The sequence below is a fragment of the Salminus brasiliensis genome, chromosome 2, assembly GCF_030463535.1.
Source record: "Salminus brasiliensis chromosome 2, fSalBra1.hap2, whole genome shotgun sequence".
In the NCBI taxonomy this organism is placed as follows: domain Eukaryota; kingdom Metazoa; phylum Chordata; class Actinopteri; order Characiformes; family Bryconidae; genus Salminus; species Salminus brasiliensis.
Window position 1 is genome coordinate 18625242 of NC_132879.1, and position 22472 is coordinate 18647713.

The 22472-nt window shown below is 37.2% G+C and overlaps 4 protein-coding genes across 7 annotated transcripts in view; all 4 read right to left on the reverse strand.

The window, feature by feature from the left end:
* osbpl5 (oxysterol binding protein-like 5) overlaps window positions 1-3629 on the reverse strand; it is a 41417-nt gene extending 37788 nt beyond the window's left edge. The window contains exons 1-2 of one of the 3 annotated variants that reach the window (XM_072669344.1): window positions 2671-3629; window positions 1782-2042 (exon numbers count right to left, since the gene is read on the reverse strand). The gene's annotated coding sequence lies outside the window, so the exon portion shown is untranslated. The remainder of the gene's footprint in view (window positions 1-1781; window positions 2043-2670) is intronic. The other 2 variants (XM_072669353.1, XM_072669334.1) reach the window with 2 other exon arrangements.
* A 1727-nt stretch (window positions 3630-5356) lies between these two features.
* ptprjb.2 (protein tyrosine phosphatase receptor type Jb, tandem duplicate 2) lies at window positions 5357-11243 on the reverse strand. The gene is made up of 10 exons (XM_072673381.1): window positions 11155-11243; window positions 10484-10492; window positions 10270-10357; window positions 10001-10091; window positions 9674-9747; window positions 8874-9008; window positions 8436-8552; window positions 7999-8159; window positions 7478-7613; window positions 5357-7169 (listed from the first exon to the last, which is right to left on the reverse strand). Exons 1-10 carry the CDS (start codon window positions 11241-11243, stop codon window positions 7053-7055), a joined length of 1017 nt encoding a protein of 338 aa, XP_072529482.1. The 3' UTR covers window positions 5357-7052.
* The window catches only part of LOC140546168 (receptor-type tyrosine-protein phosphatase eta-like), a 54264-nt gene continuing 42077 nt past the window's right edge, over window positions 10286-22472 (reverse strand). For both annotated transcript variants that reach the window (XM_072669430.1, XM_072669438.1), the window contains 7 exons: window positions 15673-15933; window positions 14146-14412; window positions 13861-14010; window positions 13591-13786; window positions 12400-12518; window positions 12096-12183; window positions 10286-11902 (listed from right to left, as the gene is read on the reverse strand). In XM_072669430.1, coding sequence (XP_072525531.1) covers window positions 11854-11902; window positions 12096-12183; window positions 12400-12518; window positions 13591-13786; window positions 13861-14010; window positions 14146-14412; window positions 15673-15933 — 1130 coding nt within the window. In that variant the 3' untranslated portion in view covers window positions 10286-11853. The remainder of the gene's footprint in view (window positions 11903-12095; window positions 12184-12399; window positions 12519-13590; window positions 13787-13860; window positions 14011-14145; window positions 14413-15672; window positions 15934-22472) is intronic.
* LOC140546214 (receptor-type tyrosine-protein phosphatase eta-like) lies at window positions 16832-22467 on the reverse strand. Its single transcript, XM_072669450.1, has 11 exons — window positions 22225-22467; window positions 21868-22128; window positions 21428-21688; window positions 20755-21015; window positions 20398-20658; window positions 19285-19545; window positions 18928-19188; window positions 18488-18748; window positions 17815-18075; window positions 17458-17718; window positions 16832-17278 (listed from the first exon to the last, which is right to left on the reverse strand). Exons 1-11 carry the CDS (start codon window positions 22427-22429, stop codon window positions 17010-17012), a joined length of 2823 nt encoding a protein of 940 aa, XP_072525551.1. The 5' UTR covers window positions 22430-22467; the 3' UTR covers window positions 16832-17009.

A 22472-nucleotide genomic window follows, 5' to 3' on the forward strand; every position in this document is an offset into this window, starting at 1 on the left:
AAATCCAGAAGACAAAATAAATAAATAAACAAACATGTAACCCCAAGTGAGCCAGCCTTAGGTGACAGTGAAAACGAAAAACTCCCTCAAAGCAGGAGGAAGAAACCTCCGGAGGAAACAAGACCCCTATTCTTCATGGCCCCTATTCTTCAAAAGCACCTACAAAGTATTAAATAAAGGTAAAAAGTCCGTTGCTAAGCTCAGGTGTACAGATATAATCACTGCTATGATTAGAAAGATGATACATCTGATCTAGCCCTGTAACAAATGTAACTGTAACTAGTACACACTCACAGGATGTGATGTGCTAAATGTTGCTTTTTAAAAAAAAAAATTTAAATATTAGCTCAACTTTCAGTTAAGTCATTTTTAGTATTTTTTTTTCTCAGTTAAGTAGTTTTTAAAAGAAATACATATCAGCATCGGACGATTCTTAGGGTTTTAATAATGATATCAATATCAGAAAACAAAAAGAAGGGGGCTGCTGTCGCTATCTTATACAGGATAAGAATATATAGATTAGAATAGATTTCCAAGGAGACCAAACTGGGGCAAATGTATTAGTCAGCATACTACTGCTGTGTTCACACTGACCAAAAATACAGAATTAATAAATCACTACATTTAACAAATATAAATGAGAGCTCTACACATACCCATAATGTTGTAAAAGCCACATAACAAATAGGAGAAGCCACTAATTTCATAGGCTCAGTGTCATGACACTACACAACGATACAGGCATGACAAAAAAAAAATACTATGCATTGTTTACCAAATCATGGGGCAGAGTTTGCACAGCTGTCAGTGATTTGGACTGGCTAGGAGTTGCCATATCGTTATCCTACTCAAAGAAAAAGGGAGCCAGAATTTCAGCCACATTACAGCCGGCCAGATATTTTAGGAAATCAAGATTACAGCTCTAAGGACCTTCTTCTTTTTCTTCTACTTCTAAGACCTCAGCAAAAGTCATCCTAATTATTGTACGATCATGTCAGAAGTGCAGATCCAGAGCGGAAAGAAAGTCCACACCCATAAATATCCAGGAAATACGTGGCAAATGACCATCTAAACGCCAGTGTAGTCCATTCATTTACTAAAACCAAAAGCCCAAGTAACATAGGGGTGGGAAATATGATGCTATTTTATCATTGTTGTGATAAACTGTTCTACAATACACTTTTCTGAAGATACTGAGCAAGTGGGCAGTACTTAAAGAACTCAGTATTCATAGCAGAGAGCATCATTAGACCTGTTTAACTAGCGCTTGAGCAGTCAAACGTTAACTAAACTATAAATCTGTCTGTTCCAATGTAAAACTAGACTGGTCACGATCATAAAAATTACTACTAAAAATACTAAAGCAGAAGCTTGAAGTTGACCAACTGGGTGGTCTGCTATTCTCACTTCCTTGCTGTCCATACTTAGTACCGGCCAACTGACAACAACAGGACTCAAGCTCAAATAAACAAACATCCCTCACTGCTGCCCCAAGCTCAGTAGAAAGCCATTCAGCAGCTCATAACTGCCATCAGCTCAGGTAATTATAATCAGTCAATAATGTAACAATTGTGTCAGGCCTCACATGATGTAAAAACCGAATATTATGACCCACATCACGAATATGGCATCAAGCATCGTAAGACTAGATTTTTCAGCATCCTGCCCATCCTTAAAGGAACAGAGAAGACCCATTTCTGTTCTGGTTTCCTAAATGTCATCCAAGCACATCATACGTCAAACTCAACGGGTCACTGTCGCTCACAGAAACTCTCCCTTACCTAAGATCACAGTTTCCACAGGCCGGCGGCACCTCCCAGAGCAAACCTCAAACGTCCTTTATTGGCTTCTCCTTTAGTACCAGCAATCGGATGACTTTGGCTGAGGTCATCAGGGCATGGCAGAGACTGCACACAATCCCAGCCTATACATCCAGCCTACAGCTACAATCTGCTTGACTGGGCTGAATATGCTTCCACCTTTTGAACACACTGACAGCCTCCCCTGTCCCCTTCAAGTGCTGTGCTTAGTAAGGCTTGGCGCTGAGAAATGAGGCAGAGGGAACATTGTTGAATAAACAAACACACTCATAAACAATCCGATGTCAGCTGTAAAACGAGACAATTATTGAGGACTTTGGACCAAGCTGTGAGTACGATCTAGAAGAAATCCTCGGCGCAATAAGGTTTCCCATCGAGCCCCTTTATTTATCTGGAGAGATGCAGAACCGAGGCTATCAGCAACGTGGCTGCTGGCTCTGAGGATCACCGAGGAGCCAAATCATGACCTAATACTCCTCAGCTATTTCTCACACTGTTGTAGCTAGCTGTGTGAAATAGCTGTGGAAAACAATCGCTCGATTCATTTTTCCAAGCCCCCTGCCTGACCTAAATAATCAGACTGATTATTATTATGCAATTATATTAAAAGCAGGCTGTGCTTTTATACGGGTGAGCTCATACAATCAGGTAGTGCTGAAGTGTTCAATCAAATGGCACAACTGTTGATGAAAAACGTTCATCCTAAACAGCCACACACACACACACACACACACACACACAACAACTGGGTCTCCGTTAACGTTACAAGTACTACTGCTAGCTAGCTATCTAGCTAACCAGGCAGCTGGCTAGTGGTGCCGAGTAGGAGTTGGGGGTTTCTGGAGCTTACCTTTCCTCTATCGTCGATGTTGATGTTGCAACTTCGCCCCTTGCAAACAGAAACGAAGATAGCAGGCTAGCTAGCCTAACTATAGCTGTATCCAAATGACTCCATCCCAGACCACCACGCCGTCGCAGCGTTGAGGGAAAGAGAAAGAGAGAGACAGAGGGAGACAGAGGGAGAGGCAGAGGGAGAGACAGACAGGGAGGCGAGGGACTTCACGCCACTTCTCAGCTTCTGGAGCGACGGTAGAGAGCTGTGTAGCTAACGTTAGATGGGTTAGCAAAGCCAACTAGCCAGTTAACCTCTACCTCGCCGGTTTTCGGGGTACCACGTCTAGCTAGCTACCGTCCTTACGCTATAGTCAGTCAGATGATCCAAAAGGGTTAAAAACGTCGGTGAAATGTGTATGTCCTCAAATGCCTTTAAAGTTATTCCTTTAAACGCTAGCTAGCTCAGTATTTTGCTAGCCAGTCACCCCTAGCAACTGTCGCCGGTTTAAAAAAGAAAGAAAAAGCACGAGACCCCGAAAAGTAACGTGAGCCAGTAACGCTCGTCCTCCACGAATTCGCCTGAGCAGGGCTTGAACAAGCAGCGCGTTTTTAACCAGCGACTAGCGCCAAGAAAGCCGCCGGAGGAAAAGCGGAGCGGCCGCGGATGGGTTTACCGTACCCAGGCGGAGATTGAGAAGACTGTGACTGTGAAATAGCTGTAGCGGTGCACTAACGCATCCAGCTGCCACTCCGCATCCAGCTGTTGAGTTGCGCGGTGGCAGGAAATGCCAGTGGAGCTGGGAGCACGGAAAGAGGATAAACGCGGACAGGAATCAGGAATGGATCCGAGTGTTTTTCCAGCGCTTCAGTTCACAGCCACCCATTTTCCCCTCTAGCAAGTTCCACTGCTGCGAGGTCAAGATTAAAACCTGGCCATATTAAACGAATTAGAAGCTAGCTAGTACCCAGTGAACGCATACCAGAGGAACAGCGCGTGGAGGGCTTCAGTGTAAAGGGGAATTGTGACGTGACAACGTATTTTACAGTTCTTATGACGCAACAATAGTAACGCTTTTTATGCACCAATAGGATGATTATTCAGTTAGGGGGGCTTTTATGACCCAATGTTATACATTCATGTTAGAAGCACTTGTACAATATGCACAATATGATATGGCGACATACTTAACATATATGACGTATTAAATATATTTGCCTAGGTAATATATTTATTTATTATATTATATTGTTATATCATTTATTACCACCAAAAGACCAATGAAATGCACCAAATACACACACACACACACACACACACACACACACACACATATATATATATATATATATATATATATATATATATATATATATATATATTTAAATTATCAGTACTTTGTCTCTGCTTCAATGAAAGTATAGCAAGTGACAAATTCTTTTTTTTTACATCACAAATTGTAATACGTTTTAATTGTAATGTCTTACTTGTATTCATATCTATCCAATTTTGTGTCTTTCTAAAGAATATATTACCACCTCCAAATTACTGTCATAATCGCAGGAATATTTAAAGAGAAAACGAAATAAAGCACAAATCAGCCATGAGTGAAAAGGGACATTTTGATGTCTGGAAAGGTGAGTAATATATGGAGCAGATTAATTCTGCATCATTATCATTCATACTGTTGCAGTAAAATTGTATAAAAAATGTTTTAAGTGTTTTAAATTTTAAGTGTATCTTATACCACCTTAAACTAAACTTGCTAAAAAATAAAAGTTTTTTTAGTCATTATGGTAATAAGACATACGTAAAGCTCTAGATAATACAAAGGAAAAAGTAACCCTTTGGAATAACCTGTATATCTGCACCATGCTACTTAGCAAGTACATTTTTAATATTTTAATTAGGCTCTGTCTTGGCCATCATTAGGTCTTCATTTTAAAGCATGTAAACATTGTCTTGACAGAATTAAGACAAAATTTTATTTTTCAAAAGCTAAGATGGTAAAAAAAAGAGCCACCAGTTAAAGAATCACCTACAAAATTAAGGTTTTATTGAACCAAATGTTATTTTTCTGTTTGTTTTTGTCTAGCGGGGCTGTCACTTACAGACTATGACTCAATCGTTAAAAAAAAGATCTTATCCTCAATGTCCCACTTATCTTTGGAAGACACATGGCACATACGTGACCCAGTTTCCCATATTCATACTTCTTATTTCATCTCTAAAACAGCTAACATGAACTACCCAACACAACAGTAAAAAATTAACGCATCCATGCTCTCACCTTTCAGACTTTTTGAAGGTGAGGTTTCACACCATACTATAAATCATTAGCGAAATAATCGTTCACATGGTCTAATTGGTAGCGCATGCATCACTAAAAGTTGATGTATTTATCCAATGATTTACAGAATGTTTTAGTTCACACATTACTGTGCTTTCTACTCTAGCTTATATAGAGTATACGATAGGGTTTGTCATATAATATAATATAATAAATAATATATTCAGACAAATAAACTCACAATAAAATTATTGAAGAAATTATGATTTCTACAAATTAAAACAAGGGATTTAAACCTTTAAAATTACACATGTAATATAAAAAAGCAAACATGCCGATTCAAAATATAATATATATGTATATAATATAATAAACAACAGCATTTGTCCAAAACAAAACAGCATTTAATGCTTTATATGTTCATTTATTAACAAATTATTGCACAAGCCTGTCCAAATCATGACAGTACAGACAGCAGTAACGTGACAGACAGCCAATATCAACTCAATAGCACTGCCTTAAGAATGAAATATGCATTGACATAAAACATTTTATAAACCTTTCAGTGCTGAACAAAATGTTATATATTAAGTGCCTTTTTTGCATCCAGTACCTTTTTAATAGAATCCCTGTTAAATTCAGTCTTGACTGTTTGATCCTACAATAACAAAGAAAAAATAAGCTTTGTATATCACTAGAACTTGAGGGTCAACCTCTTAAAATGCTACTGCAAAATTCATTCATTCACAGCACTAACACACAAGCAGTATCCACGGTTCAGCTCAATTAACTGACAGAGAGCCAAGGGCGCCCTCTAGGGTCTGTAAAGCTTAAGTGCATGCAACGGCTTTGCAGAACAAGCCACAGTAATTTTTGTTTCAGTGCCCATATGCAAGAACTCTTAACTCTTAATTTAGAAACTCTCTAAATGCCACCTTACAGGAATACTTCACTGAAAAAACAGCATATTGAGTGATCTGATCAGAAGTAGGAGGTGAAAAGCATAGCCTCTGGCCATAAAATCAGATGTGGTCACTTATAACATGTAATCTTGACACTCCAACCCCATTTGCACCTTAATGTGAACAAAGCCAAATACATTTATTATATACTTGTAGGCTTGTCGCTCAAAATTAACGAAGAAAACTTCAGACATCAAACATGCCTTGGCCAAACAACTATGTTTAAATCTAGATTTTCCAGTGAACTATTTGGTGAATCTCATGTAGGAGAAGAGACATATCTCACAGACAGTAGGCTGGTATTTATAATGTAGGAATGAGAATGACAGTATGCTATAGACGTTCCAGCTTGACATACAGTGTAATACTTTTCGCCCACAGACAGCTAACAAAAACAAACCTTCCTCAGGCGTACTTGTAGAACATACAGCTTCTCTTTGAAATGCGGTCAAACGAAACCATCTAAAGATCCTTGCTTCTATACTGTCCCTACCTTCCCTTTAAACTATGACACTGCTGCTTTCTGTCTCACTCTACATTTATAGTAGCATATCTCCTGAATGATAAACGCCTGATCTCCTGCAACTGAACATACAAATTGCATCTGCAACATTACAAGGAACAAGCAGCAAAAGCAACGGGACTGTGTAACTTACAGATACATTTACTAAATGTAAGAGACTATAATGTCCAGTGTGTTTGAAAACAGTTGAAACTATTCCTCAGAAAAATATGTAAAAAAAAAATAGAAAATATACAGTATTTATACACATAGTATTTAAATTACAATGTTCAAGCATTGGAATAAAAAAAAAAATTTATAAATATCACAGATAAAATATATGCAGGTATTACTGCATGTGTATTAACAACATATACTATTTTATATACTAATCTATGTTATTGCCTTATAGTCAAAGTAAAAAATGCCTCTCATTATCAGAACCATATCTACTGCAAAAATACAAACATGTAAAATTGGCACTTAAAGCACACTATATAAAAATATTTCTTTATGTCAGTAGAACAGTCAAGCCTTTGGCATCCAGCTAAGCAATGAAATGGCTCAATAAATCATCTGTTTCCCTAGAGTTTTGATCCTACAGTTAATGTCACCTCGAATCCATTTTCGCTTCATGTCTTTGTTGCTACAAGTTCCCGTAGACACTAAATGCTGCTGCATTTTGGTAAATTAGGTCCACATTGGTTCCCATTCTTGATTTGATGATATCTACAGCACACTGGTTCAGGAAGACATACTGGTCCTGTGGATGGATAACAGCAACATGTGAAAAGCTATGCATGTGATTGTGGCTCTCAGATCAGCAATCACCAATGAATAAATAGTAAACAGTATGAAGTGATTGCATTTCAGTAAATACGGTTGTAATTATAACTTTACAGGAGAAGGAAAAAAACATCTGAACTTTCAATGGACGTCAATGTAAAAAAAAGATGTTAAGTCATTTTAGAGCATTTCTATTTGTCTACTTTTGACACAATGTAAAAAAAAAACTGTAAAGGTTTTTTACATGATAGTGACAATGTGCTTTTGTCCTCATTTATCTCATACCTCTGTCTGTACCATTAGTGGTCTGTGCATTCGCATGTCATACACAATTCCAAAAATGTCCACCATGCTGTCTCTCTCTATCTGGAAGATCAGGTGATCAAGAGCAATGAAAGTTCCAGTTCTGCCCACGCCAGCACTATTCAAATAAGGGATAAATAGGCATGAAATGATTAACAATAAAGTACCAAATAACACAAACAACACACATCATGTTTGTGCCGCAAATAAGCTTGCTGTCAGCATACAATTCTAAAACACGTCTAAATATTATTTCCTACATTGTATTTAATTAAATCTATGTTTTTGGTCAGATCTTTAAGAGTATAAACAACCACCATGAGAAACTTTCAGGCAAACATTTTAAGCAAGGGCTTATTCTTAAGAAAATGTTGAATCCATGCAAACTTAAGATCCAATATATTATCTACTAGACACTGCTAAAGGCTTTCTGTTTCAAATGCTACGGCAGAACCCAGTGTTAGTGGACTGTGCAATATCTGGCCACTCCAGTTTAAGCTCACCTGCAGTGTACCACAGTGGGAGAATTGCGATTATACTGGTCCATGTGCTCTCTCACCAAGTGCCTGAAGTTAATAAGCACCTCTGTTGTCTCTGGCACGCCGTGATCAGGCCAGGCTGTGAAGTGGAAGTGACGGACTTCGCGAGTCTCCGCTGTCTTAACCTAAGATGACACTCAAGTTTATTTCTGATCCTCTGGTCCATTAGCTATTATGTCTTAAAGATTTAACTTTAATAAATGTTAATGGAACAAGACTTTATTGCACATTAAGAATCTAGCCATGAGACTGTGGTGGCCATAGTAAGTGTTTTCTGCCACATATTATCATTAATACATATATTAAATATTTGTGGAAGAAAACAACCTTCTTTTAATCCAGTCTGCATTGCATTGTACAGAAAAATGGAAGAGGTCATTTAAAAACCCGGATTGTCTTACATTCTTTACGGTGAAGTCTGATATAGTCCAGTCCTCCAGGGGAATTTCTGAAGTGTTTGTGACCGTTAAGTTGTTGTACATCTTGGTTTGTGATGGCCAGTATTTCTCACATTTCACCTGAAGAGAACAAGGAATATCAGTTGTGAACTGTGCTAATTTTCCTCTTTAAGTTAATCTCCCTAGCGAATATTCCTGCTATCCAATCTGAGACTTGAAGCATCTAAAAGCTACTTTTCAGTAGGTTTTCAGTAGACAAGCCACTCTGCACAAACTAAACAGCATGTAATAACAACAAACACAAGCCTGCAAAAAATAAACATAACATAAACAATAAACAGACAATAAATAATAAACAGAAATTATACAGAGATACAGAGATTTAAACATTAATGTAGATTTTATGGCCATGATAAAAAAAGTGTTTATAGTGAAACTCACACGTCCTTGTTCGTTGCACTTGGTCAGCATCACTATGGTGTGGATGTGCTTTTCCCAGATCATCCTCCAGAACTCATTCACAGTGGCAGGCAGAGGGCCCTGAGCTGCTATGTACTCTTTCTTTGAGTTGTAGCCCTGAACAGATAAATATTCTTTACTATAATATTCACTGTCGTTTGCTGCACATTGGGAGCTAAAGGGCAGTGTGTACATTTTCACATTAATAAGTTGTTCTTACATACAGTCATTAGTTAGAACACCCTGTGAAAACTTTTGTCTTTTTAAATATATTTTTAAACATATGAACATTTGATCTTCATTTAAACAATATTAAGATGGAGATAATATAACTAAACCAATAAAACTGAAGAAATGTCTTTGAAATATCATTTGTAAAATTATATGTAATTAATAGAAATGTAATTTTCTGTTACGGAATAAGTTGGCCATCCTATGCCCCAATAGCTGGTCTTTCTCCCCTTTCGCTGAAATAACTTCAGTTAGACATTTCCTATAATAATTTACCAGTCTCATCAACTAGGTCAAAGTGACTCCCAATCCTCCATGCAGAATTCTCTCAGCTGTGTGATGTTTCAGCTTTAGTTTTACCTCAATTTTCCCCATGTTGGCACTTGCTGAACTTGTAAATTATTTTGTGGATAGCAAAGTGGATAATTTCTATTATATATATGGGGTGTCCATGTAAAATGGGGTGTTCTCATTTTTTCACACGACTCTATGTGCCAATCTTGGCAACTATCCATCAATTTTAATTTTAATGTAATGGGAGATCAACTCACTGCAATGTAGTTTGCGTTGATGTAGTCATCAAAGGCGCTGCCATTTGTTGACAATTTAACTCTTGAGGAATCGTCTAAGATTAATAAAGAGCAAATTTAGTATATGTTTTAAAACACTTCATATTACCACAGTAAAGCAAAAAAAACTTCTCTGAAATGGCAGCTTTACAGGAGCAAACAATTTCTTTACTTCTTTACTGACAGCATGAAGAACAAGTCCACTTCAGTCAAAACTTGAAAAAATGGTTTGATGGTGACAATATGAAAGCAGATACAACAAGAAGAATATTTAAAAATGTGTGGAACAAAGTGTCTGCATGCGCTTACAGGGTAGGACATTGTTGTAGCGATTCTTCCCCTTGTTCTCTATAGCAAGGCCACTATTTTTGGTCTGAGCAGTTCCAATTATCTTTAGATCCTGTTCATGAAAGTGAGTGAGTTTGTTTTGCAGGAAAGAGCAACATATCCTTCATCAGAGCATTTATTTTACATAGTTTTTTATTTTTGACCCACAGTATCATTAAAAAAATGCATTCTAACGTGATAAAAGTAAACAAATGTGTGGAATATAAAGAGGTAAAGATTGTCTTCCACACCTCATACTCCTCGGCAAAGCCACAGTTGGAATCTGCTTGCTGCTTTTTGAAATATACCTCATAATCCTCTACCCTCACAGGAATGCTACTGCATGACAGAAGAACAACAATAGTGAATCAATGACACATTCAATTATTAATTCAACTACTCTGAAGAACGTGCAGCGATACCTGCATGCAGTATATGAACTTGCATTAAGAATGTGTTACTTACACTTTAGATCTGTGGGGGAAAAAGAAAACAGAGAGTGTTCATTTCAGTTAGTTAGTTCAGTGTGCATTTTCACTAAGAAAATCAACAAAACATGGAACCAGGGGTTTCCAAACTTTTGTTTATGTCTGTATTAATTCATATTAATAAAGCAGATCTGATTAGTTAAGCCATAATCAAATATGTATGATTGAAGTCTTTAATCAAGTTATTTAAGGTTACTGTTAGCAAAGTACATCGCTCAATATAAATATATATATATATATATATTAAATTACTTTTACATTGAATATATTTTAATAATATAGATTTTAAATTGAATGTTGTTGTTTGATAATACTGTGTAATGCGCCATTTTATTAAAGACCTAAAGTTATGAGATAACACATGCCCTCATTCATAATAACTAATAATAATAATAACTAATAATAACATAATAACTCATTTCATTAATAACATTGGGAATTTTACACAGGCTTAAAGAAAAGTCCTAAAATTCACATTCCACTTTTTGCCTCTACTCTCTACCACAGTCTGTGCATACCACAGGGCCTAGATGTTATGTGTGTAAGTAGTTATGTGTCTCTTAATGTATTTAAAATGAGTTGTAACTAGGGCTGAGCAGTATAACAATAATACTGTATTAATGTATTTTAAAATGTTAGCGGTATTACAACGTGTCCAGTAGATCAAATTTCTGATCTTTGTCTAGCAACTTCATGCCTAAAACGTATTCACCCATGTGCATGTAAGAGACCAACATGGTGGGGGCGCTGTGGACGCTCACTGATTAGTAATTATTTGGTGACCCTGTAAGCAAACTGAACTTTGTAACTGATCATTTTGCGTTTTTAAAATAACACAGGATTAGATGCTCATTAGAGTCACATAAACGGAAAACCATTTGCGCTACTTGCGCGACGGTGTGAAAAAAGTGGAGACCACCCAACCTTATTTTTGAGAGATTAGCCTGTGGTCACCTAATGCCAGTGTTTAAAAGTGTTTAATGAAATAATACTGCCTTGATTTAAAACCTGCCAAAAGCCCACAAAGCACTGTGGTGGAAGAAATATAATCTTAAGTATGGAATACCAAAACATCGGAGCTAAACATGTGCTTCAGTTAGATCAATTCTGTCTGGAATTGGACACAATCAAATGCATTTAGTTTAAACCACAGATGTGCTCTAAGTTAAAACATCCAAATATATACTGAGTTTAAGAACCCACGTGACTCATTCAGGTAACTCATTCAATTTAGGTAAATTTGTAACTTCCACTAAGAGAGACAATGTAATTGTCCCAAGGAGTCTATATGTTATGCCTTTCCCCGAGGTTTCCCCACGATATCACGATGTTCACAAACAATGTACCTTACCTTATAGTGGTTATAGGAATGTTTCCATTATTCTTCTTTGTTTGTCTGGGGGGATGAATAAGTAATTAATAATAGCAATAAATAATATACTTGCAGGTCAAATTACAGTTGTGCCTGGGGGTCTAGCTCCACTACTTAAATCATAGACCCCCTAATCATAAAAGTCAGTAAACTTTTTCACATACTAATCAATTGAAACCTCATTCCTATGAATGTACGTGTATGTATGTGTGCTCACCTCCTCCGTTTAAAGAAGACAACAGCAAAGATGATGATTAGGAGGATGATGACAAACACAACCCCCAAAATAATGGCAATATTGGATGCTACAGAGAGTCAGAAAGAAAGGTAAGGGTTTTTCCAAAACAATGCAGAATCTCAATTTATCTTCTGCAATTTTGCCTAAAGCATTGTAGCGTATTCTTAAGAGCATCTTAGCAATTCGATAGAGAGTGTACAAAATGTTACTTGTTTACTATTTAATTATGATCTTTTTACTATTATGATTCTGATTGGAAAATAAAGATTGCAAAATCATTTACATGTTTCCAATGTTGTATCTAGAATGTCAGCAGCAAAAGGTGTTATAGAGACAAAAGATTGTGAGAGGTCCACAAGACTGTCTGTGATGTACAAGTTGGTAAACAGGACAATTGCTACCCTGAAAGGGAAAAAAGAGATCTTTAAATACAGTTTACTAAACATTGTTAACAGACTGTAACACTGATTATATGGTTAACTTACTATCCTAAGTTTAATAAACTCAAAATATTATGACAGCTTCATTTAGTGATCCTAAATATCCAAGCATTTTTGATATATAAGTGAATGGATTCTCATCCTTTTAATTCAAAGATGAATTATAGAATTATAGAAATATTAACTTAATTTGCTCAAAAGCATGTGCAAAAGTAATGGCACCTTGAAAGCACATTTTTTGTCTGAAGTATTATCTAAAAAAAAAAAAAAGAAAAAGTTTTTAAAATGTGTGTTTTTGCTTCCTGTAGAGTGGTTGTTTATGCCCTATTTGGACAAGATTAGTTTTACACGAGGACGTGGATTCATGCAATTATTCTCTCAGAGCTTCTCAGTTATTTATTCCTGTCCAAATGCCCCACATCAGTAATTTTTATGGACTGCATGCTCCCACATCAATAAAGATTCCAGTGCCTTTAACGTTCTACAAAATGAGCCACAACAATAACCTTATGTTATACTAATCCCATGCATTTTGACATGTGTGTAAATATGTCAATATAATCATAAATGTCCTGTGAAAAAAAAGATTTTTGAAGGCGCACAAGGAGGCATTTAACTTTGTTGTGTATGGCACAGATCATATTGTTCAAGTCTGTGGCAAATCTCAGACAAATCCGGAAGATGAACTAAATGACTCGTCAGAGTAGCTGGTAATTTAACTAAAAATATTTTATGTTCATTATAAGTGGGTTTTTTTTTTTGGAGGTGAAAGCAGCACACGAATACAGTGCCACTCCCAAAATAATGAGATTTCTTATCCTGTGTGAATCACCCTGTACTAAAATTACTCCACCTCCCCATGTAAAACAAATCCCATGACTTCACTTTCACTTTAGCAAATCAGAAAAATGTTCCATTTGACAAGGGGCTCCCAAACCTTTGCATGAGCCTATAGAAATGTACAAATGATCCTTTTTTCATATAAAGAAAAAAATCTTTTTCAAAGCTTCCAAGCTTTATTCCAACAGCCTTACTTGTACTTCTGATTATGTGATAGAGGTCCGTTTGTGTAATTAGATCCACTGAAGTTTTTTTCATCCCCAATGTCAACTGATATCATCTCACTCCTGGTAAATTCCCTTTGTTTTAAAACTGTAAGATAGGTCTCGCTCTTCTTTTGTTTCCAATCGTCATAGGTATATCTCAGGTCTTCGAGTGCACTGGAATTACCTGAAATTACATCTCAAATTAACTCAAATTAACTCAATTATCTAACACCAACTGAAAAAAGAGAAAGAGCCTACGTTTAAGATCAGTCGATAGCAGAACACCGTAGACTTTAATTTGTCCATTAGTGTCATTCAGAAGACTGCTACTAAACCCAATTGCTGCTTTATGGCCTGAATTCACTTTAGTTATATTCAGTTTTATTTCCGTGGTTGGAACTTGTGGATCTTGAATGACAAAAAACAAAAGCAAAATTCATTAGTTCATGACAGTGTGTGAGAGTCATTGTCAGCTACCCAAGTATGAGATCTTTACACAGCATATGCGAGTTTATCTTAACGTAGAAACCAGAGAGTACATACCGGTAATTCCTGTATTACACACAAAATTCATGCTGCCATTCTGACCACATCCAATGGTTGTAATAGTGACTTGGTAAGGGTTGTTGTACTGAAGGCCTTTGATGACGTGGTTATAGACAGGAGTGCCGGATGTGTAGTCAGAGATCTCATTGCCGACCCTGATAGAGAACCCCTGGTTGTTGCCGGAAGGTTTGCTCCATGTAATGTTCAGCAGAGGGTCTGTGCGATTTGGTCCTTTGCATGTGTATGTAAGAACAGGACTTGCATCTTGAGGAATCAGATAGAATTGTTACTATATATGTAAAAATATGACAAGAACAATAATGAATTTATCACATCACAGAATTGCAGCCCCAAATGTTAACTACAGTTAACTAATCCATCTAAAATGTGCAGCTGCTGTCTGATCTAGCTAGATCTGGCAAAGCACCTGCGCTGCTATGGGAAAATGGTAACATGAATGAATGTGTTTACCTTATCACAAAAAGTTTTTTTTTTCCCACCTGTTTGTAACTCCCCCTAGCACTAGCAATGCTTCCAACACTAAGAGGGTAAGGCTTAACACATCTCCTCAAACATATGCAAAGCCAGCCACCGCCTCTTTTTGAACTGCCACCAATGTGGCGTTACCGGACTGCCGACACACTTGAAGGAAAGTGCCGGGTCCACCACACACCAGCTAACAGACACCTGTGCCAGCCAACTGCATTTAAGAGTGATGAGGGCAGAGAGAGTGGAATCTACCTATCCAGAGAAAGCTTGGCCAATCGTGCTCTCTTGGACGCCGGTCACTCGGACTTCGATTTAAACTTGTGATCCCCGGGCCATAATGGCGACACACTGAGCCCATTATCTTTCTTCCTTCTTGGTCAGTTAGATTGCTTTTTAGAAAGCCATAATATTATAAAAATCTGTTTTTACAAATCAGTGCGTTCTTAAAAACTGCCACCAGTCATCTTAGATTTTATATAAAAATATATTGGCCAGAATATTGGGTTTTATGTAAAAATATACTAAGGTAATATTGGAAATTGTATAATCTGAGAAGCTTATAAATGTATATCAGTCAGAACCCAAAAATCAGATCTATGCCCTGAAGTGGCATGTAAAAGACTTCAAACATGCATTAAAAAAACGTTTTCCTCAAAAACGTTTGAAAAAAAAATGTCTTACCACATATTAAATAACCACTTCTCTAAATGTCAGCCTGTTAAAAGTGCTTAGGCAACATCACTTAATTTTTTGGTGTTGGCTAAAGATTAACTTGGACACAGAACCAGCAGTTCCTCTCAGCTTATTTTCAGTAGAGTTATTGCTCACTGAAAGCACTGCTTGCACAGGTAACGTTTTCCTCTGTTGAGCTTGGGTTAGTGATTTTTCAAGAAATTCACTCTTATTACATTTAAGACCTCCTGGTAATATCTGACACTCAGAGAAGTAATAGCAAGTACAATTAGGGGCAAACAGCACAGTATACCCTGCTTACAAAAAAATGACAGACATAACATCATGAACAAAATCACTTACCTGTGCAGATGGAAACGTCAACTCCTTTTCCTTCAGTCTTATTATCAGCAGCAACAGCAGAGACTGTGAAGTTGTACTTCGATCCAGGACTGAGATCAGTAACATGAAAGAAATGTCCCTCAACTGTCTTTTTCCAACTTGAACTGCCATTCATCTGCTGTACTCTAAAGAAGGAGCTCCTTCCTATTGGTTGAGTCCAGCTCAGATTCACAGATGATGTGGTGATATTAGTGGCATTGAGAGTTCTGATGACTTCTGGTTCTGTGAGTATGAAAGAAGGACAGTTAAGGATTTGGGGTAAAACACAGACTTCAAAAAACACAGTTAGATTTCTAATAATATATAATATATAATACTTTATTGTTGGTCATTTGCTCTAGAAACTAGTTCTAGTTCAAACTTCCCCATTTAAGCAACTTGCCCTGGTTTGGTTGTTTTCTGCATATAATAGGAAGGTGTAATTTACAGAAGGAATAAGATTACAGGCATTAAAGAAAGTATGTGGAGTCAATGCATTAAAATATTCATTATCACCAGTACAAATGGCACTTAAGAATGTATTTAATCATATTTGTTCTGTTCAAGTCATAAATACACATGAAAAGCACAAACAAAAGAGCAATAATCCTATTGGAATTTGCAGTGACATCACACAGCTTGTTTCGCACTTACTTGTATGAACTGAAATACCAACTGAATTTCCCTCTGTTGAATTATCTGCAGCTACAGCAGATACTCTGATAGTGTAATTTACTCCAGCAGTGAGATCAGTGATGTTTAAGGACGTGTTGATGGTCGTTGTATTGGAAGTTCCATTGTCATGAGTCCACTGTACTTTAAAGAAATATCTCTGTCCTATTGGTTCAGTCCAGTTCATAAACAACGAGGTTGTAGTGATTTCAGTCACAGTGAGATTCCTTATCACCTCAGGTCCTGTGAGTGCAGGTAAGCAGCAATACTTTCAGAAAATAACTACAAATTACACTTCAGATGAAGAAATAACATGATGGAAAATCTATGTCGCTGCAATTCGATGAAAATCTTATCTCCATTTTCTTTAACCTTGTAGCTGCCCCGTACACCGTGTAAATCATTCTGGATTACCAGACCAATAGAAATGCTCTGAACCACTTGGAAAAAACTCTTACCATAACGTCAATCCTAAAACTTCACCATTTTGGAAGTACATGTTTTTCTTTGGACAGCTAAGATGTTCTTTAAATTCAATCTTCATCACGTCTATCTAACTTTTACCAGCTGAAATATACCCATACCTCCTACCTGTGTTATTATCTGCAGCAGCTGCAAAATCTCTAAATACACGACATAGACCTCATTCACTTACTTGTATGAACTGAAAGACCAACTGATCTGCCCTCTGTTGAGTTATCTGCAGCGACAGCAGAAACTCTAAAAGTGTAATTTACTCCAGGAGTAAGGTCAGTGACGTTAAAGGAACTTGCTTTAGTCGTATCATTAGAGGTTACACTGCCATTGGTCCAAATTACTCTAAAGAAATATCTCTTTCCCAATGGTTCAGACCAATTCAAATACACAGAAGATACTGTGATTTCAATGACTGTGAGATTTACGATGGCTTCAGGCTCTGTGAGAGTAAGAAAAGGTTGTGAGGATAAAAGAAGCCTAAACTGAGAAGAATTCTGAAAAGTGAAAAATCCTTAAAACAAGCAAGCAGCAAAACTTTCACATAATTACTGATTTTCACAACAAAGATAACGATAGATCTGGACGTGCTATAAGTTCATTATTTCTCTCATGTCTTACTTGTGTAAGTTGAAATGTATCCAGACCTCCCCTCTGTGATATTATCTGCAGCAACTGCAAATACTCTGAATGTATACTGTACTCCAGGAGTCAGATTAGTGATACTGATCATGGTCTTTTCAGTAGTCCTAGTCAGAGGTGTACTGAAGTTGTCATATTGAACTCTGTAATATGAACTTTTCCCACACGGCTCAGACCAGTTCAGTGTTACAGAAGATGTTGTAACATTAATAACAGTGAGATTTTTAATGACGTCAGGTTCTATCAGTGCAAGAAGCAAAGAACAACTTAGGTAAATGCTGAGAACTTCCTTAGACCATCAAGCCTATACACACGGTTTCATTCTCTGAAACTTACTTGTGTAGGCTGAACGATCAACTGAATTTCCCTCTGTTGAATTATCTGCAGCTACAGCAGATACTCTGATAGTGTAATTTACTCCAGCAGTGAGATCAGTGATGTTTAAGGACGTGTTGATGGTCGTTGTATTGGAAGTTCCATTGTCATGAGTCCACTGTACTTTAAAGAAATATCTCTGTCCTATTGGTTCTGTCCAGTTCATAAACAACGAGGTTGTAGTGATTTCAGTCACAGTGAGATTCCTTATCACCTCAGGTCCTGTGAGTGCAGGTAAGCAGCAATACTTTCAGAAAATAACTACAAATTACACTTCAGATGAAGAAATAACATGATGGAAAATCTATGTCGCTGCAATTCGATGAAAGTCTTATCTCTATTTTCTTTAACCTTGTAGCTGCCCCGTACACCGTGTAAATCATTCTAGATTAACAGACCAATAGAAATGCTCTGAACCACTTGGAAAAAACTCTTACCATAACCTCCATCCTATAACTTCTCCATTTTGGAAGTACATGTTTTTTTTTAGACAGCTAAGATGTTCTTTAAATTCAATCTTCATCACGTCTATCTAACTTTTACCAGCTGAAATATACCCATACCTCCTACCTGTGTTATTATCTGCAGCAGCTGCAAAATCTCTAAATACACGACATAGACCTCATTCACTTACTTGTATGAACTGAAAGACCAACTGATCTGCCCTCTGTTGAGTTATCTGCAGCGACAGCAGAAACTCTAAAAGTGTAATTTACTCCAGGAGTAAGGTCAGTGACGTTAAAGGAACTTGCTTTAGTCGTATCATTAGAGGTTACACTGCCATTGGTCCAAATTACTCTAAAGAAATATCTCTTTCCCAATGGTTCAGACCAATTCAAATACACAGAAGATACTGTGATTTCAATGACTGTGAGATTCACGATGGCTTCAGGCTCTGTGAGAGTAAGAAAAGGTTGTGAGGATAAAAGAAGCCTAAACTGAGAAGAATTCTGAAAAGTGAAAAATCCTTAAAACAAGCAAGCAGCAAAACTTTCACATAATTACTGATTTTCACAACAAAGATAACGATAGATCTGGACGTGCTATAAGTTCATTATTTCTCTCATGTCTTACTTGTGTAAGTTGAAATGTATCCAGACCTCCCCTCTGTGATATTATCTGCAGCAACTGCAAATACTCTGAATGTATACTGTACTCCAGGAGTCAGATTAGTGATACTGATCATGGTCTTTTCAGTAGTCCTAGTCAGAGGTGTACTGAAGTTGTCATATTGAACTCTGTAATATGAACTTTTCCCACACGGCTCAGACCAGTTCAGTGTTACAGAAGATGTTGTAACATTAATAACAGTGAGATTTTTAATGACGTCAGGTTCTATCAGTGCAAGAAGCAAAGAACAACTTAGGTAAATGCTGAGAACTTCCTTAGACCATCAAGCCTATACACACGGTTTCATTCTCTGAAACTTACTTGTGTAGGCTGAACGATCAACTGAATTTCCCTCTGTTGAATTATCTGCAGCTACAGCAGATACTCTGATAGTGTAATTTACTCCAGCAGTGAGATCAGTGATGTTTAAGGACGTGTTGATGGTCGTTGTATTGGAAGTTCCATTGTCATGAGTCCACTGTACTTTAAAGAAATATCTCTGTCCTATTGGTTCTGTCCAGTTCATAAACAACGAGGTTGTAGTGATTTCAGTCACAGTGAGATTCCTTATCACCTCAGGTCCTGTGAGTGCAGGTAAGCAGCAATACTTTCAGAAAATAACTACAAATTACACTTCAGATGAAGAAATAACATGATGGAAAATCTATGTCGCTGCAATTCGATGAAAGTCTTATCTCTATTTTCTTTAACCTTGTAGCTGCCCCGTACACCGTGTAAATCATTCTAGATTAACAGACCAATAGAAATGCTCTGAACCACTTGGAAAAAACTCTTACCATAACCTCCATCCTATAACTTCTCCATTTTGGAAGTACATGTTTTTTTTTAGACAGCTAAGATGTTCTTTAAATTCAATCTTCATCACGTCTATCTAACTTTTACCAGCTGAAATATACCCATACCTCCTACCTGTGTTATTATCTGCAGCAGCTGCAAAATCTCTAAATACACGACATAGACCTCATTCACTTACTTGTATGAACTGAAAGACCAACTGATCTGCCCTCTGTTGAGTTATCTGCAGCGACAGCAGAAACTCTAAAAGTGTAATTTACTCCAGGAGTAAGGTCAGTGACGTTAAAGGAACTTGCTTTAGTCGTATCATTAGAGGTTACACTGCCATTGGTCCAAAATACTCTAAAGAAATATCTCTTTCCCAATGGTTCAGACCAATTCAAATACACAGAGGATACTGTGATTTCAATGACTGTGAGATTTACGATGGCTTCAGGCTCTGAGAGAGTAAGAAAAGGTTGTGAGGATAAAAGAAGCCTAAACTGAGAAGAATTCTGAAAAGTGAAAAATCTATAAAACAAGCAAGCAGCAAAACGTTCACATAATTACTGATTTTCACAACAAAGATAAGGATAGATCTGGACGTGCTATAAGTTCATTATTTCTCTCATGTCTTACTTGTGTAAGTTGAAATGTATCCAGACCTCCCCTCTGTGATATTATCTGCAGCAACTGCAAATACTCTGAATGTATACTGTACTCCAGGAGTCAGATTAGTGATACTGATCATGGTCTTTTCAGTAGTCCTAGTCAGAGGTGTACTGAAGTTGTCATATTGAACTCTGTAATATGAACTTTTCCCACACGGCTCAGACCAGTTCAGTGTTACAGAAGATGTTGTAACATTAATAACAGTGAGATTTTTAATGACGTCAGGTTCTATCAGTGCAAGAAGCAAAGAACAACTTAGGTAAATGCTGAGAACTTCCTTAGACCATCAAGCCTATACACACGGTTTCATTCTCTGAAACTTACTTGTGTAGGCTGAACGATCAACTGAATTTCCCTCTGTTGAATTATCTGCAGCTACAGCAGATACTCTGATAGTGTAATTTACTCCAGCAGTGAGATCAGTGATGTTTAAGGACGTGTTGATGGTCGTTGTATTGGAAGTTCCATTGTCATGAGTCCACTGTACTTTAAAGAAATATCTCTGTCCTATTGGTTCTGTCCAGTTCATAAACAACGAGGTTGTAGTGATTTCAGTCACAGTGAGATTCCTTATCACCTCAGGTCCTGTGAGTGCAGGTAAGCAGCAATACTTTCAGAAAATAACTACAAATTACACTTCAGATGAAGAAATAACATGATGGAAAATCTATGTCGCTGCAATTCGATGAAAGTCTTATCTCTATTTTCTTTAACCTTGTAGCTGCCCCGTACACCGTGTAAATCATTCTAGATTAACAGACCAATAGAAATGCTCTGAACCACTTGGAAAAAACTCTTACCATAACGTCAATCCTAAAACTTCACCATTTTGGAAGTACATGTTTTTCTTTGGACAGCTAAGATGTTCTTTAAATTCAATCTTCATCACGTCTATCTAACTTTTACCAGCTGAAATATACCCATACCTCCTACCTGTGTTATTATCTGCAGCAGCTGCAAAATCTCTAAATACATGACATAGACCTCATTCACTTACTTGTATGAACTGAAAGACCAACTGATCTGCCCTCTGTTGAGTTATCTGCAGCGACAGCAGAAACTCTAAAAGTGTAATTTACTCCAGGAGTAAGGTCAGTGACATTAAAGGAACTTGCTTTAGTCGTATCATTAGAGGTTACACTGCCATTGGTCCAAATTACTCTAAAGAAATATCTCTTTCCCAATGGTTCAGACCAATTCAAATACACAGAAGATACTGTGATTTCAATGACTGTGAGATTCACGATGGCTTCAGGCTCTGTGAGAGTAAGAAAAGGTTGTGAGGATAAAAGAAGCCTAAACTGAGAAGAATTCTGAAAAGTGAAAAATCCTTAAAACAAGCAAGCAGCAAAACTTTCACATAATTACTGATTTTCACAACAAAGATAACGATAGATCTGGACGTGCTATAAGTTCATTATTTCTCTCATGTCTTACTTGTGTAAGTTGAAATGTATCCAGACCTCCCCTCTGTGATATTATCTGCAGCAACTGCAAATACTCTGAATGTATACTGTACTCCAGGAGTCAGATTAGTGATACTGATCATGGTCTTTTCAGTAGTCCTAGTCAGAGGTGTACTGAAGTTGTCATATTGAACTCTGTAATATGAACTTTTCCCACACGGCTCAGACCAGTTCAGTGTTACAGAAGATGTTGTAACATTAATAACAGTGAGATTTTTAATGACGTCAGGTTCTATCAGTGCAAGAAGCAAAGAACAACTTAGGTAAATGCTGAGAACTTCCTTAGACCATCAAGCCTATACACACGGTTTCATTCTCTGAAACTTACTTGTGTAGGCTGAACGATCAACTGAATTTCCCTCTGTTGAATTATCTGCAGCTACAGCAGATACTCTGATAGTGTAATTTACTCCAGCAGTGAGATCAGTGATGTTTAAGGACGTGTTGATGGTCGTTGTATTGGAAGTTCCATTGTCATGAGTCCACTGTACTTTAAAGAAATATCTCTGTCCTATTGGTTCTGTCCAGTTCATAAACAACGAGGTTGTAGTGATTTCAGTCACAGCGAGATTCCTT

What these genes read in the sequence shown, in the direction of transcription:
- ptprjb.2 (XM_072673381.1), bottom strand. Translation starts at nt 11,243, where the DNA reads ATGTTGGTCTCTTACATGCACATGGGTGAATACGTTTTAGGCATGAAG. An exon ending in AGTGCAACGAACAAGGACGT is followed by an intron (nt 8,553 to 8,873) that starts GTGAGTTTCACT and finishes TGTTCTCTTCAG; the next exon opens with GTGAAATGTGAGAAATACTG. An exon ending in CAGACTTCACCGTAAAGAAT is followed by an intron (nt 8,160 to 8,435) that starts GTAAGACAATCC and finishes GTGTCATCTTAG; the next exon opens with GTTAAGACAGCGGAGACTCG.
- LOC140546214 (XM_072669450.1), bottom strand. Translation starts at nt 22,429, where the DNA reads ATGAACTGGACAGAACCAATAGGACAGAGATATTTCTTTAAAGTACAG. An exon ending in TGATCGTTCAGCCTACACAA is followed by an intron (nt 20,659 to 20,754) that starts GTAAGTTTCAGA and finishes TTGCACTGATAG; the next exon opens with AACCTGACGTCATTAAAAAT. An exon ending in TGATCGTTCAGCCTACACAA is followed by an intron (nt 19,189 to 19,284) that starts GTAAGTTTCAGA and finishes TTGCACTGATAG; the next exon opens with AACCTGACGTCATTAAAAAT.